The sequence below is a fragment of the Eucalyptus grandis genome, chromosome 6 (assembly GCF_016545825.1).
Source record: "Eucalyptus grandis isolate ANBG69807.140 chromosome 6, ASM1654582v1, whole genome shotgun sequence".
In the NCBI taxonomy this organism is placed as follows: domain Eukaryota; kingdom Viridiplantae; phylum Streptophyta; class Magnoliopsida; order Myrtales; family Myrtaceae; genus Eucalyptus; species Eucalyptus grandis.
Window position 1 is genome coordinate 45,885,960 of NC_052617.1, and position 15,029 is coordinate 45,900,988.

Genomic DNA, 15,029 nt, shown 5'->3' on the forward strand with positions numbered 1-15,029 from the left:
ATTACATTACCAATAACTATTTAATTTATATATTGTTTGTACCATAATAATTATATATTTATGAAAATAAATTATAGATAGGGAAAAGGAGCAACAAGAGAAATCGATCTTACATGGATCCACCTTAATCAAGATCCAATGACTATTATGTACCTTTAAATTATAATATATATGAAGGATTGGACGGACTTGAAAAAATATTCGAGTATATTTAGATAGATATTTATTATTATATTTTTACTATAAAACATGTCAATTAATTTGAAACTTGTAAAGTTTCAACACTCATGAATGTTGATACGTAGAATCATGTTCTTAATTCCAAAACTGAACAATAAAAAGAATTTTGGTAGGAAATAAAAAAAAAAAAATTGTGTTTTTAGGCCTTTTTTAAAGTAAAATCAAACCCGGTACGCTGGAAAGGCCCGATCCGCTCATCCCCGATCCGGCCCGCCCATTGTAAATCGGGCGTCTCGACCGTGCCACGAAAAAACCCGCCCGAGCCGACTCAACTCAGCTCGACTCGACTCATAAACCCCGGCGTCCCGACTCAGCGCAAGCGGAGAGAGAGCAGCGAGCCTTCGTCTTCGTCTTCTTATCTAAAACCCTCCCGCGTCGGGGGAGCTCCATCATCCAAAACCATGTCTTCTTCGCTCTCTTCTCTCCAATTCAAATTCCTGCATCTCTCCCCCAACCTCGCCTCTCCTCACTTCCAACCTCCGCTCCCGCCTCACCAGCCCATCGACTTCGGCCGCCGGACCAAGCTCGAGCTCAGAGCGTCGTCGTCGTCGTCCTCCTCCTCCGCCTCGAAGCCGCCGCCGCAGCGGCCGAAGAAGAGACGGAGCGCGAGCGACGCGGACCGAGGGATCGATCCGACGGGATTCCTCACCAAGCTGGGCATCTCCCACAAAGGCTTCGCTCAGTTCCTTCGCGAGAGGTATGTGAGTAGTTAGTTCGAGTAGAAGCAGAAGTGCGATCGGTTTCGGTCTGCTACGTTACCGAGGAAGTCTATTTTTCAACAATGTGGTGTCGCTAGGCTACCGATCATGTTTTTTGTGGAGCTTCGAAACTCGAGGGAGAGTTAGTTACGGGCTGAAGCTATATCGCGAGCACAACGCTTATGAATATGGCCCGGGACATTACGTCATCAGTGAAATTCAATCTTACTGTTGCATAAGATAGTAGCTCGAGGTTTTGCGGCCTTCTTACTTAAGCAGTTAGTGCCTTTTTGTGCGCGTGCGCACTGAAGTGTGAAATGAAGGTGGAGAATGGATTCTCCAGAGAATATATTGCTGGCCCTTTCCTTTGATCAGTTGGAAATTGTTCTTCAGTTTGTCTATTGTTGCCATACTTTTTCAGGCATAAAGCACTGAAGGACCTCAAAGATGAGATATTCAATCGTCACCTCAATCTCAAGGAAATGGCCTCTGGGTTAGTCTTACCTTGTGATATTTAAGTTCACTTACTTTCTTGCTTCTTATACTGAACCGTACCTCTGATACATATAAAGGAAAGATCTTTTCAACTAGCTATCGCAACTGTTGTCAATCTTCTTCCGTTATCATGTTCTTTCACCCATTCTTATGGTCTCTGGCACCATCTCAGTCCGATGAGAGACACGAGATCCTTTCTCTCGAGGCTGTTCAATGAATCCACGGGCACACAATTCATAGTGTTTTGCTAGTCACTATGCAGTTTCACCAAACTACAAGGGGCAATAGTATGCATTTATATGATTAGGGCTTTCTGTTTTCCTTTTCTAGCAAAGGAAAACGACTCACCTGTTTGTCGGAGTATATATTCCTATGTTTTTTCACTTTCATATGGCAGTTTAATGTTTACCTCTTCTTGATTGGCTGGTATATTTATTTGGTGGCTGAACCTGAGTGAGATTTCATTTGTCTAGATCTTAATAATTATTTTCCCTTCAGATTTGAGATATTGGGTATGCATCGTCATGTGGAACATCGGGTAGATTATATGGAATGGGCTCCAGGTTTGACATGATACTCAACTCTGATTATAATCTCAATCTGTTTGATGAACTGGACATTGTTTTATTGAAAAATTTGTCAACCTGCTCTGTATTATAATTTGCCTATTCAAAGTTTTACGAGTCCCTCAGACATTTTGTCTACTTTTTGGTGCACAGACTTATCCATCACTTTTTCCCCCTCTTGCTCTAAGAATTATCTTTTATCTTTGCATCACCTTTCACTTGTGGCATGTTAATTCTAGGTGCTCGCTATTGTGCCCTTGTTGGTGACTTCAATGGCTGGTCACCAACTGAAAATTGTGCTAGAGAGGGTCACGTTGGCCATGACGACTATGGTTATTGGTTTATCATTCTCGAAGATAAGCTAAGGGAAGGAGAAAAGCCTGATGAGCTTTACTTTCAGCAGTATAACTATATAGACGACTATGACAAAGGTGACAGTGGTCTTACCATAGAAGAGATCTTCAGAAAGGCAAATGATGAATACTGGGAACCTGGAGAGGATCGTTTTGTGAAAAATCGATATGAATTACCAGCAAAGTTATATGAACAGTTATTTGGGCCAAATGGGCCTCAATCAATAGAGGAATTGGGAGAAATACCGGATGCTGAGACGAGATATAGAGCTTTCAAAGAAGAGCATAAGGATGATCCGCCTGGCAGCCGACCTCCATTTGACGTTATTGACAATGGTAAAAACTATGACATTTATAACATAGCGGGCGATCCTGTTACCTATGAAAAGTTTAAAGCTAAGAAGCCACCAATAGCATATTGGTTAGAGACGCGTAAAGGGAGGAAAGCATGGCTAAAAAAGTATGCTCCTGGTATTCCTCACGGAAGCAAATATAGGGTATACTTTAATACTCCTAGCGGACCATTGGAACGAGTTCCTGCTTGGGCTACTTATGTACAGCCAGGTATCCTTGCTTTTCAACTATCAGCATTAATCAATTGGTTTCCATCTTCCTTCCAAACAATAGATTTTGTGCGTTGTTATTTTGACGTGAACTACAGTGTCAAGTATTTTGTTTCAACAACCACCACCAACTCCACCACCAAGCCTTTTAACACTAAGTGGAGTCGTCTAAATGGATCTTTTGACACATTGTGCTCTATCCTGGACTAAATCTTTGTTATATCGTATGTCTGATTTTTATTCAAAGTATCTGACTCTATCTTTTTAGGCCTTCTCCTACCCCTTTTACCCTGCATTTCACCATATTATCACATATTCTGACTGAAGCATCTAAATCTGCTGTTTGACATATCTGAACCACCTTAATAAGTTTCTCCTAATTTTATAATCATTTGGAGCCACTCTATTTTTTCTCAGATACATTTATTTAATATCCAACAATTTTGTTAGATGTGATTAATCTACAATTCTAATAGGTGTCCGCTACTTTAAGAGAATCCTCTTAGTGGTTATTGTAGTTAAATGTCAAAACAATCTGTCTGAGAGGTTGCCTGTCAGATAAAATGAACTACTATAAGCCCTTGTAATGATTTTTAGTGGGAACCAAATGTCTAAAAGTCCAATTAACTTGAAGTATGCCATAGGAATGAAAAGTTTATTGCAAGTATAGAAGCTCTCCTCTATCTCCAAAACATTATACATGCCTAAGTCAGTACTGTTTTGGGTGCATATTTTCCTGGTTCATTACAATGGTGTACTTCTGATCATTTCTTATTTAATTCTATTTGTGTGGGTATGCAAATTATTCCAAGAAACTCTTGCCTGCAGTTTATAGATACACTGATATGGCATCACATAGATTCTGTATGATGTTAAATAGTCAATGACAGATGCAGAAGGAAAGCAAGCTTTTGCTATTCATTGGGAACCACCACCTGAATGTGCCTACAAATGGAAAAACCCTAGCCCGAAGGTGCCAGTGTCTCTGCGTATATATGAATGCCACGTTGGAATTAGTGGATCTGAGGCAAAAGTATCTTCCTTTAATGAATTCACTGAGAAGGTTGCACCCTAAATGTACCTTTTATTATGATTTAAGATGTTGTAACATCCTGACAATTACTTTCTTACACTGTAGGTTCTTCCTCACATCAAGGATGCTGGTTATAATGCAATCCAATTGATTGGGGTAGTTGAGCACAAGGATTATTATACTGTTGGCTATAGAGTGAGTTACAAAAGATAATCCTCTCTTCTAACATAAAAATTCATTTTTTAGATAGGGCCGAGTTTTTAGTTTCTCAGCTGAATTCAAATGACCCTTTGCATGCCTTATGGGTAAAAATTTTGTTGATTGTTTGAAACTTAAGTACAATTGCTGCATTGGGTGCAATAAATACGTGATGTTGTCAAGCATCATTTGGCAATGCAGGTGACGAATTTTTATGCCGTGAGCAGCCGATTTGGTACTCCTGATGACTTCAAGCATTTGGTTGATGAAGCACATGGTATTTTCTCTAGGACTTTCAAATGACTTATTACAAGTTAATATCTTAATCAGGAGAAGCTAGTAAAAGTTTTGTGACTTTTGGGACCTACAAGCTAGCCACTTTAACATGTGGCTTGATTTTGTAAATTTCTAATGCACTATAGAATTCAATATGTTACTCATTAAAGCAATAGCTAGCATTTACTGTTCTGACGCTCTGATTTCAGTATTTTGGTGAAATAAGTGTTACTCTTTCCAGTTACATGGCGAGCCCAATAGCAAAATCTTTTAGTATTAAGAAAGTGCATTACCTAGGTTTTTACCGGTTTGTAAAGAATTAGGTAAATGTTAAAAAGAATTTTCTGAATTAGTCACACACAGTTCTTTCTTGTTCAAGTTTTCTGTGAGACATTCTTAGAAAATTGTATCAAGTGTCTACTACCAATTTTTTTCCTCACGTGAAGAAAGGAAGTATGTAGTGAATGTACCTTGTATTGCAATTCATGTTTTGCTCAAGATATTTTCTTGTTGAGCAGTTTGGTTGGGCATCGCAGTCCATTTACATCCTAGAGCCATCTCTCTCTGTTCCATTCCTATAACCTTAAATGAGGTTATGCTTGTCATTTAGTGTTTCTTATTCTCTATTTCTCATTACAGGTCTTGGATTGTTGGTCTTTTTGGATATTGTCCATTCCTATTCAGCTGCAGATGAGATGGTCGGTCTCTCACTGTTTGACGGTTCAAACGACTGTTACTTTCATACAGGTAGGAGCATGTTGGAGGCTTTTGTCACCATTTTGCAAGAGGAATTTGTTTACGTATATCCTTGTTTTTCTTTCATCATGGTAAATGACCTTGTTTTCTGCATTAAATTTGCTAGGGATCGTGATACTTTAGTTCCAGTTTTCGATTATTTTTTACCACCATTTTTGCACTAGAAATGATGATGGAGTAATCCCTCTGAATGTATGATGAACCTCTGCTTGAAAATATAATGTTGTTTTGTAAAGATGTAATGTCATGATATGCTCAAGCTATTGATCTTCTAGACTTGGTTCACATTTTATCTGGTTCACACACAGTACACACACATATATTGCTCAACATGATAACTTTATGAACTTATTTTCGCTTTTCATTCTGTTATTCTTGTCTTATTCCAGTCACCTTTCTCTATTGAATGCTGTGGCTTGGCCGAAATTATTTCCTATGCCATATTCAAGTGTAATGGCTAACATCTAAATAATCCCTTTCAAACTTTCCCAAACTGTCCTTAACCTGGCACTTACTAATTTAGTGCATTCAGTAGCTGTAACTGTATGTGGGTTTTAATTAAGTTTTGCCATTGGCTTTTATGCTGTCGTGTCATGGCTTCTGTATTCCGTCTGGTATCTGGAAAGTCATCCGATGGTTGCATGAGGACTGTGGATTACCAATCTAATCAAGTAACTATGTCTGCTATATGAAAAACTGCTTGCTTGTGTAGGTAAGCGAGGACAACACAAATATTGGGGTACCCGAATGTTCAGATATGGAGACCCTGATGTTCTGCATTTTCTTCTATCTAATCTAAATTGGTAAATGTACAATGCAACTGATATTTTTTGTTCTGATCTCTGGTATCAATGGACTTATGACTTGCAGACTTCCTGTCTACCTAAAGGGGGGCAGCTGTGTTTTTTTTGGTCGTTCAAAGTTTGGTGACCTGTTATATGGTGTTTCTTTGGGCATGTACTCAAGTTAATAATGCTGCCTTGCTCATAGATGCTGCTTTGGCAGGTGGGTTGTTGAGTATCATGTTGATGGTTTCCACTTCCATTCTCTCTCATCAATGATGTACACGCACAACGGTTTTGCCTCTTTTACTGGAGACTTTGAAGAGTAAGGTCACCTTTGCTAAAGTTTTTCCATCATCCACCCATGTGGTCTTGAATGCACTGAAGATCCCTGTGAAAGGATTCTCTGTTTGGTTTGCTCTCATGATATATTAGGAACTTAGTTGGCAATTCATTCGTTGCAGGTACTGCAATCAATATGTTGACAGGGATGCATTGATGTACCTCATTTTGGCAAATGAAATACTCCATGCTCTTCATCCAAATATAGTGACAATTGCTGAAGATGTGAGTTTTGATTCAGAAGTTCTCCTCGTCAAGTGGACAATTAGAGTTTCAATATAAGTGTTGAATCTCAATTTGTCTGTTTCTTTCCCTTTAAATGGAAGTTACAGAATATTTGATGACTCAAAAGTGATAAATAAGGGAAAGAAATTCATCTCCTGACAGTTCTTTTAGCATGATGTCCTTGCAGTCATAAATTACTAAAAGCATATTGCAGATAGAATTGTTATCAAGTAATTTTTTTCAATTGTCAACTAATGTCTCTAGACCAAAAAAATTTAATGCCTTTAGACCCTATATACAGGCGACATCTTATCCAGGTCTGTGTGAGCCAACTTCGCAGGGTGGATTGGGATTTGATTATCATGTCAATTTAGCTGTATCAGAGATGTGGCTGTCTTTACTTGAAAAAAATCCAGATCAGGAGTGGAGCATGAGTAAGGTCATCTTCTGTGATATTTGAGATCATAAGATTACTCAGCGATAGAACGATACCTTCCTAATTATACTTAAAAATCTTCGACACAGCTTTGCAGTATTCAAGCTGACTTTTATTATCACTGCAGATTGTCAGCACATTTATTGGTAACCGACACTATGCTGATAAGATGCTAATTTATGCGGAAAACCACAATCAAGTAATTATTTTTTTTATTGCATAAAAGCTTCTGTTTTATTCCTAGATCATCATCATCGTTATCCTCACTAATTATTTCGTTTCTTGATTGTTTGATGCCATTGTTGTGACCTTCCAGTCCATATCTGGAGGACAGTCATTTGCTGAGATACTTTTTGGTAAAATCAGTGAGCATTCTTCTGGCTCAAGAGATCTACTACTTCGAGGCTGTTCATTGCACAAGGTAGGTGAAGTTCTCCCTCAAGATCTAGTTAGTGTTTCACTCTTCTTTTTACCACCTGTGTTATTTTTCTTTATGATATCTCGTTAAGGTAGCAATTGCAAAGAAATTGTAACTTTCTTTTCTTTATCTGCGCTGCATTGGAATTCATTCCACATCCTGATGATTTTGTAGTAAATATAATGAGATACTATTTGCAATGCCTCACAAAGTGTAGGATTTTGGTTTGATGAACAAAGTTAAGATAGGTACCTTCAATCTTTTGTTGTATTTTTGGCTGCTAAGACATGATATGTGCTACTTTTAGCTACTGGATTTTCTGTAGATAGCAAGTTATCTAATGACCTGACTGTTGCTATTCCTAGTTCTTGGTGTGCTTTGCCGTGGTGTCAAGTTAAGATTGTGCATGCTTCTCTAATAATCTTTTAGCCTCATATTTAGCGTGTTTATGTTGAAGTTTACTGTGCAAGATGGTGCCGCAGATAGGTACTAGATGTTGGGACTGTATCTCTGATGCGTTGAGAAGGATCGAAGACTTTGCAAGCCTTAAAAGTCGAAATTACATACATTCTTTGGCCATGAGATCACTAAAGCAATTGATCATTGTTATTGTTGTTGACATCACCGTGAAAGATTTCAATTTCTTTATTGTTGTTGCTAACCAGCAATTACCTTTAAACTCACATTTTTGGTTTTTGAAACTAGTGTAGTTGATTCTGAATACTATCATCTTTTCTTGAGTCAGATGATCCGACTAATAACATTCACATTATGTGGACATGCTTTCCTCAACTTCATGGGTAACGAATTTGGACATCCGGAGGTAACAAGTGCTTCCCTCGAGCTGTTTGTAGGACTTCGTATCATATGAATAATATATCTTTTATGCTGTTAGAGGGTTGAATTTCCGATGCCAAGCAACAACTTCTCCTATTCCCTGGCCAAACGGCGCTGGGATCTGTTGGGAAATGGAGTGTATCAAAATTTGTTTTCCTTTGACAAGGTATGGGTGCTGACATTAACTTACTTATGAACCAAAGATGAAAAGAATTTCAATGACATTTTATCCCTAGTACAGGAAGATTTAACTTTCTGCCTTTAGTCTGCATCCATGAACTGATCCTTCCTCTTGAAGGATTCCTCACTTCTTTCTCTCATTCAAAACCGTTTAAAAGTCTGATGTTCTGAGCAAGTTCCACTTGACCTTTTACCTCTCTCTGTTGCATATAATTTTTGTATTTTGGTAAGCACCCTTTGGTTCTTTGATGCTACTCCATTTATTCTGCTCTTGAAATAGAAGAATATTGTTTTCATGTTGTTATCATTAATGTGCAAACGGCTGCAATTAAACTTTGTGTAATATTTCTTTAAGGGCAAAATTTTGGAATTTTTTTTTTCCAGGACATGATGAAGTTGGATGAGAATGAGAGGGTGATTTCTAGAGGTTTTCCAAATATCCATCATGTGAATGACTCCAGCATGGTATGAAGATTATCAGTTGTTATTTGTTGTGTTAGCATTTACGTTTCTTTGTGATGGGAGCATGGCAATTGGTCTTTGGATCTTCAGGCTTATGTACCTTTGTGTGCACGTGCTATCGGCAGCATGCTTTGTTGAAACCAGTTCCAGATTTCTGGATTTATGATCAGCTTTTTTCTTTGGGCGGCTTGCTGTTTGCCTGTATTTTTGCATTTTTTAAGCATGCGTAACCACTTGAACTTCAAGGTTGAGCAAGTAAATATGGGGGTTTAGCTGAAAAGTTGGTGTGACAGGTCAACAGATGAATACAGAAACCTAAATGAATTTTAAATATGCTAGTTATTCATCTTCTTTGATGTCAATGGACAATCAACTCTTTATTGGTCCACTATGAAGGGTCCTCTCTCTCTCTCATGTGTGCACGCACACACTCTCACACACTCACGCAGGCATGCACATGGATTTGTGGGTTCCTAGTGGTATGTGACTGAGTATGTAAGCTCCCATTTGGACATAAGTACATGCACTGCTGAAAGCCATCTTCAAGGAGCTATCACCGAACCTTATAAGCATCATATGATATTAAGGTTACAGTTTGTGCACCGAGCAACAAGATTGATCTCCCTTCTGAAAGTACTCTGAAACCATGTGATGCGCTTATTGTTTATGCGTGGTTTGTGATTTGCAGGTGATTTCTTTTATACGAGGTCCTCTTCTCTTTGTATTTAACTTTCATCCAACTGCTTCCTATGAAAGATATGTGATAGGCGTGGAAGAGGCTGGAGAGTATCAAGTAAGTGAATGCTTCATATCCAGAGGATTTTTCCGTAGCACGTAGTTTCGGTACCGCTTGGAAGTGCTTAGCATGAGGATATGAGGCCTGCGTGCAGACCTCACAAATGTTATCTTTGAATTTGTTAGTGCACTTAATGGGTTAGCTTATCTGTTTTGAGTGGTGTTTACATCATGGCCAGGCAATACTAAATACAGATGAAAAGGACTATGGAGGACAAGGGCTTATAGAGGAAAGCCAGTATCTCCAGAGAACCATTAGCCGACGGTAATATTTTCTTTTCCAGTGCATTGCCTATTTATCGAGTTCTGCAACGTCCTTCTCCTCCAACTTATGATCCTTAACTCTGTAGAGCTGATGGCTTGCGGAATTGCTTGGAAGTGCCTGTACCAAGTAGGACTGCCCAGGTTTGTGAATGGACTGGACTGTCATTGGCATCTCTCTCTCTCTCTCTCTCTCTCTCTCTCTCTGTGCCTGTGCACATGTGTGTGCTTGTGTGTGGTAATGATACAGAATCTTTTCAGATGTTGGCGCAAACAACATTATACTGTTAGGCCAATCTTTCTCAGGATCCAGATAAACAGCAAAAAGTTGATGCTAGAAAATGAGCTTGGCAATGGTTGACAAAAAATGCTGCTCTCCTGAGAGAAGCTGACTTTTCAGTATCTGACTTGCTCAGTTCAGGGTTATAGATTTTAAGTAGATGGAACTTATTTCCTATTAAACATTAAGTAGAACCAGTTTTATATGCGTTCTCATAGTTGAAATTGTTACAATCTTAGAACTGCATAAGGCTCAGCCATTCTAATAGAATGGATGATTTTCCTGTGTCTAAGTCTTTAAGTTATCAAATCAAGCATTAAGGATTCATCCAAAAATGCTGTTTTCCTTTTTCACAAGTCTCATGTATACTTTCCACTGGCAAGGTTGTTAGTCCCATTTGATACTGAGAAAGTTCAGAAGTGATGCCTATGTTCCATCTTTTACCCTGCTGACCCGCTTGAGCATACAGGAGGCTAGAATTATCGCAATTTTCTTTTGTCAAGCAAAGAAAAGTTCAGTTTCATTTAAGATATGTACTGAGAAGCTTTGCATTTCTGCAGGTGTACAAATTGAAACGGATCTTGAGGATATAAATATTATATAACTTTCTCAACAAGAGTTCATTCGGAGGTTGGAAAGGACAAAGAAATGCAATTTTGCAAAGCTAATTTTGAAACACAAGAAGCAGGCGAGATAAAAACACTGCTTGGCATGTCAGCTCTGAAAGATTACTTGCCCTTTTGACTTGCGTCAATGCTAGTTGCTGGAACATAAAACTGTGACAGAATATAATTCCAATTGAGGTATAAGGTGGAATTTTAGTCTATTCACCTTAGAAATTTTTGCCGTCCTCTTTCAAGGAAACAGATCAAACTTTTTCTGGCATGGGCAGCCTGGAGTAGTGAAAGTGTCAGCTCTCACAACATGTGGAATCACTAAGAATCGGAGTGGCATCAGGGCAGACCATTCAGAATCTAAGGCCCTCACTCCCTTTTTTTTTTTGGAGATCGCGACCCTTACTCCGTTTGGTGTCTTGCAGAGGAACGTATGTGGTTGGTCTAGATCTCTCTGACAGAAGACCGTAGAAAGATCATCCATTGTCTTCTTTTTGGCTCCTTCATTTGATCATGTATATCCATTACCTTTTACATGACTGTTTTTTTTAAAGACAAAATTTGACACAAGAGGGAGTTTGTATTGTAATTAGCGAACCATTTAAAAGGAGCATGAGATTATTGTATTAGGTCGTCCTCAATGCTGTAAGAGATTGCGTCTATATGTGAGCAACAGGGGCATGGCAATTGGATTGAGCTGGTGGAATGCATCGTCCTGTGAATCCTCCTGATCTAATGATGGCCGCTTGAACATTGCGATCAGTAACTTGCTAACTTGTCCACGAAATTTCTGTGCTGGAGCGACACGGGTGGCTTCACCATAGCTTCTTGTGTAGGGCTTGATTGAGCGGGTGATTCAAGATTTGTCGGATGGCATGTGAAAGGTCAGCCACACAATCTGCCATTTGAGATCCATACAAGAATAAGGGGGGAGACAATGTCAGAGTTCTGGTCCGAGTGGCGTTAAATTTGGAAGCCTTTTAGGAAGATTTGTCAAGTCTATGCCATCAATCTTTCTGCCATTCGTCCTGCGCCTCCAATTTGGTAGTGGATTTGTCCCTTCAAATGTTGAAATTCAAATTATCAAAGTTCTGTCTAATAGAAATAAAAAAAATTCGTGTCGGAGATACTCGTCAAATAAGACTAGAAATGGATTTTTATGACGAGAAAACAGTGGTCGAGCTTTCACGAAGCGGGAATGTCTTGGTTTCTTGTTCCCTGTTGATTGAATTAGCCAGGCTCAACGCTCAACTTACAAAAATGCAGAGAAAAGGATGCTATCTTGTCTCAATCTTTTTTAAAATATCCGGCATTTATCTGGCATCTAGCCTGTTTTTATCTTCTTATTCAATTAAAGAATTTGACGACGCTTTCTAGAGTTTTGTTGGGAAGTTTTAGCTGGATTAATGGCATTTTATTTACAAGGAGCATTACAGATGTAAAATACATCTTCTGTCAGTTAGACTAATGGCATTTTAATTAGGAAAAAAAAAAGGTCGATAAACAAAATATTGGTAACTGGTGAGAATGAAGTTGGTAACTTAGAACAGTGGGTGACGAATGCAAATGAAAGTTGGTAATTTATGAGAATGAGAGGCGATTTTCGAACCGACCAACTAACTGATTATTGATAAATTCAAAATAAGTATTTTCAACTTATCGAGAAATTACCGGACGAACAGTTAGCCGGTCAAATTCTACTTACCAACAATATTTGTAATAAACCAATACGGAAAATGGTTCCGTTTTAAACAATAGAATTTTGCTGCAATGTAGAAGTTCATGTGCATATCCAGGAACAGGTGACAGAAAGCCAACAATGTTGCATTCTGCTATGTAATGACGGTGAACTCAGCCCTAAGTCGTGGAATGTCCAACCCGTCTCTTTGCTTCCACCAGTGTGCCCTTAAATCTATCCAAGTTGATCGTCACATTCTGGCCATCAACATACACAGCCCTAACTGCTGGGTACCCCTTGGCAAAGACCGATAAAGGGTCAACAATCACCGGATGATCGAGCCCGTATTCTTCAGCGAGAGAGCTCTCCTGGGGCTCTATCTTATACTCCAGATATTGCAGATCCATTGCGGTAGCCGGAATTTCGAAGTAGTTGGTTGAAGCCCACTCTAGTCCTAGTAGAACCACCTGAACTACCACTGCGCCATCCGGCAAAAAGATCTCGTTGGCAAGACCGGCACCGTGGACACCGATGAGAACGCTGCACGAACCAACCATCTTCGCAAACTGCTCTAGATTCGATATCGTACTAGGCCCTGCCATCACTGCTTGGAAGCCCAACTCCTGCGCCAGTTCCATGATGGCGTCCTCATTCAGGAATTTTCTCGAGTTACTCCTGGAAATGAGGATCAGGACCGGCTTTCGTAGCTTTCCGATCTCGTGCACGTTCTTGGTCTTCAAATTGTAGGATTCTCTGAGGAATTGCCTGAATTCACGCATGGAGTGTCCTCCGGGGACGTCGCTGGTGTTCAGGGCTAAATTGCCGTGGTACCTAAGTCCCACAACTGCCCCTGGAAAGCAGTGAACGCTCCCATCGGCTAAATTGGGAGCCTCGTAATCAGACAAGCGGTTCAAAATACTTGAATATTTCTGAATCCACCTTTGGTTGTAATCGGTGGCGACGAACTTCAGCTGCGAGCGGAAGTGCTGGCAGGTGAGGAACAAGGGAATGATGATTTCGCTGAACTCGTGGAAGGTGTTTCCGGTGACGCCCGTCGAGAAGATCACTGCTGGGGTGCTGTGCATGAAATTGCAGGCCGGTAAATTAGCTGCGTCCCTGTGAAGTATCTGGACCTGAGTGACTAGTTTCATTGCCCCCCTGTCTTCTCTTCTCGCATAGGGTCGAATCAAGCGCCTGAACTGAGATCCATCCGACCGTACGTGAACAGTCAAACCGCCATTGGAGATCCTAACGGGTTTAGCTGAGAGACACATTTCGGTGTGTAGGTCAAAGTGACATGTGAACCCTTCAACCTGAAGTTGGTTTCTCTCTTCCCCTGCATAAGGGTATGAGCTCAACTTACCGTACGCGAAACAAGGACAAATTGAAACGCAAGCAGAGGTCGAATATGCTGTCTTTTTGCTTCTGAAAATGCTCTTTGACTCAATTAAGTTTGAGTGTGCACGATTCTTGTAGAAATAATGAGGCAAACTTATGTTAACGTGTTGGCTACATATGAAGTAAGCAAAGAAATGCAGAAGCCGAAAAGGTAACCTCTTACTAGTCTTCTTAGCAGATCCTCGAGAGCGTCTCTGTCTCCGGTGACCTCGCCTAGCTCTCCGGCATCACCGTTGCCCCTCCAATTTGGAATCTGATTCCTCCCTAACATTTGTACTCTGGGTTAGGAGTTACCTCAACATGACATACGACGGGAAAAGAGAAGTGAGGTCGAACTGGGAACTGTAGCTACATGATAGAAATGGCTCGTCCTTCAATACGAGAAGCGCAATACAGAGCGAAACCGCGATGAGCAAACAACCCGTCCACGCTGCTCCGAGCACTGGGCGCTTCGACTCCTTCCCCATACTCTGCCGAGCTAAAGCACATGGCCGAGTCTGCAAATTTTAATAGACTGAAAACCCTGAATTGAGGAATTCATTGTGGTTGAGGGGTCTCATTCTTTCTTAAAGATTCTTGCGTACATCTGCCTCTGCAACTAGGGCAGTTCGATCTAATCGGCAGATTCAATTTCGTAAGACTTCCTGGAGATGATAGAGATATACGTTAGCTGGAGTATCGTATTTTATTCATCAAGTCTCCCGAGGAGAATAGTAATGATTAATTTAATGCTTTGTATAATGGATAGCCTGATCACTCTGATTCGTTGCTCAGCGCAATTTTAGCTAAACAATCTTAAAAATCTTAATTTAAGGTGCCGAGCAAGCTCTTGTTTGACTTTTCTGTGCTCAATCAGTGGACTTTCCCCACTCTACATTTAAGTGTCTACTCCATCTCGTAGAAGAGGCTCGAGTCATATGCAGCCAAAACCTCGTGACTTTTATACAACCGGTCAAATCACTAATTTACAGAGAAAAACCTGTAAAACTATGTTGATACATGTTGTGTCGCGTTCGAATTTAGCTCTAGATGTTTCGTGCTTTGTCCCGTGTTACAAAACGGATCATATCTTGAAGATAATTAGCCACCTCTTCTCCATAAGTTTCATCTCCGCCACGTCCTGTGGGATCTGGAGTGATCTTG

At 40.0% G+C, this 15,029-nt stretch overlaps 2 protein-coding genes across 3 annotated transcripts; one reads left to right on the forward strand and one right to left on the reverse strand.

Annotated features, from left to right (window-relative positions):
- The first annotated feature begins 566 nt into the window (after positions 1 to 566).
- LOC104450254 (1,4-alpha-glucan-branching enzyme 3, chloroplastic/amyloplastic) lies at positions 567 to 11,948 on the forward strand. Of its 2 annotated transcripts, XR_005552284.1 has the most exons (22): positions 567 to 937; positions 1,360 to 1,431; positions 1,932 to 1,996; positions 2,239 to 2,916; positions 3,806 to 3,978; positions 4,054 to 4,143; positions 4,348 to 4,423; positions 5,062 to 5,169; positions 5,891 to 5,981; positions 6,184 to 6,285; positions 6,425 to 6,527; positions 6,829 to 6,966; positions 7,091 to 7,162; positions 7,280 to 7,384; positions 8,127 to 8,204; positions 8,277 to 8,384; positions 8,783 to 8,863; positions 9,549 to 9,653; positions 9,835 to 9,920; positions 10,006 to 10,060; positions 10,757 to 11,572; positions 11,647 to 11,948. XR_005552284.1 is itself a non-coding variant. In XM_010064733.3 (21 exons), the coding sequence occupies exons 1-21, from the start codon at positions 642 to 644 to the stop codon at positions 10,787 to 10,789; spliced, it is 2,715 nt and encodes a 904-aa protein (XP_010063035.1). In that variant the 5' UTR covers positions 567 to 641; the 3' UTR covers positions 10,790 to 11,948. The 2 variants fall into 2 exon arrangements, 1 of the variants encoding a protein (XP_010063035.1); XM_010064733.3 differs by having other exon boundaries at positions 10,757 to 11,948.
- A 563-nt stretch (positions 11,949 to 12,511) lies between these two features.
- LOC104450255 (alpha-1,3-arabinosyltransferase XAT3) lies at positions 12,512 to 14,525 on the reverse strand. Its single transcript, XM_010064735.3, has 3 exons — positions 14,239 to 14,525; positions 14,043 to 14,150; positions 12,512 to 13,824 (listed from the first exon to the last, which is right to left on the reverse strand). Exons 1-3 carry the CDS (start codon positions 14,351 to 14,353, stop codon positions 12,668 to 12,670), a joined length of 1,380 nt encoding a protein of 459 aa, XP_010063037.2. The 5' UTR covers positions 14,354 to 14,525; the 3' UTR covers positions 12,512 to 12,667.
- Between the last annotated feature and the right edge of the window lie 504 nt (positions 14,526 to 15,029).

Coding starts and splice junctions, on each gene's coding strand:
- LOC104450254 (XM_010064733.3), top strand. CDS start 642: ATGTCTTCTTCGCTCTCTTCTCTCCAATTCAAATTCCTGCATCTCTCC. Junction 6,528..6,828: donor TAGTGACAATTGCTGAAGAT/GTGAGTTTTGAT, acceptor CCCTATATACAG/GCGACATCTTATCCAGGTCT. Junction 9,654..9,834: donor AAGAGGCTGGAGAGTATCAA/GTAAGTGAATGC, acceptor CATCATGGCCAG/GCAATACTAAATACAGATGA.
- LOC104450255 (XM_010064735.3), bottom strand. CDS start 14,353: ATGGGGAAGGAGTCGAAGCGCCCAGTGCTCGGAGCAGCGTGGACGGGT. Junction 14,151..14,238: donor GGACGAGCCATTTCTATCAT/GTAGCTACAGTT, acceptor TACAAATGTTAG/GGAGGAATCAGATTCCAAAT. Junction 13,825..14,042: donor GCTAAGAAGACTAGTAAGAG/GTTACCTTTTCG, acceptor ACCCTTATGCAG/GGGAAGAGAGAAACCAACTT.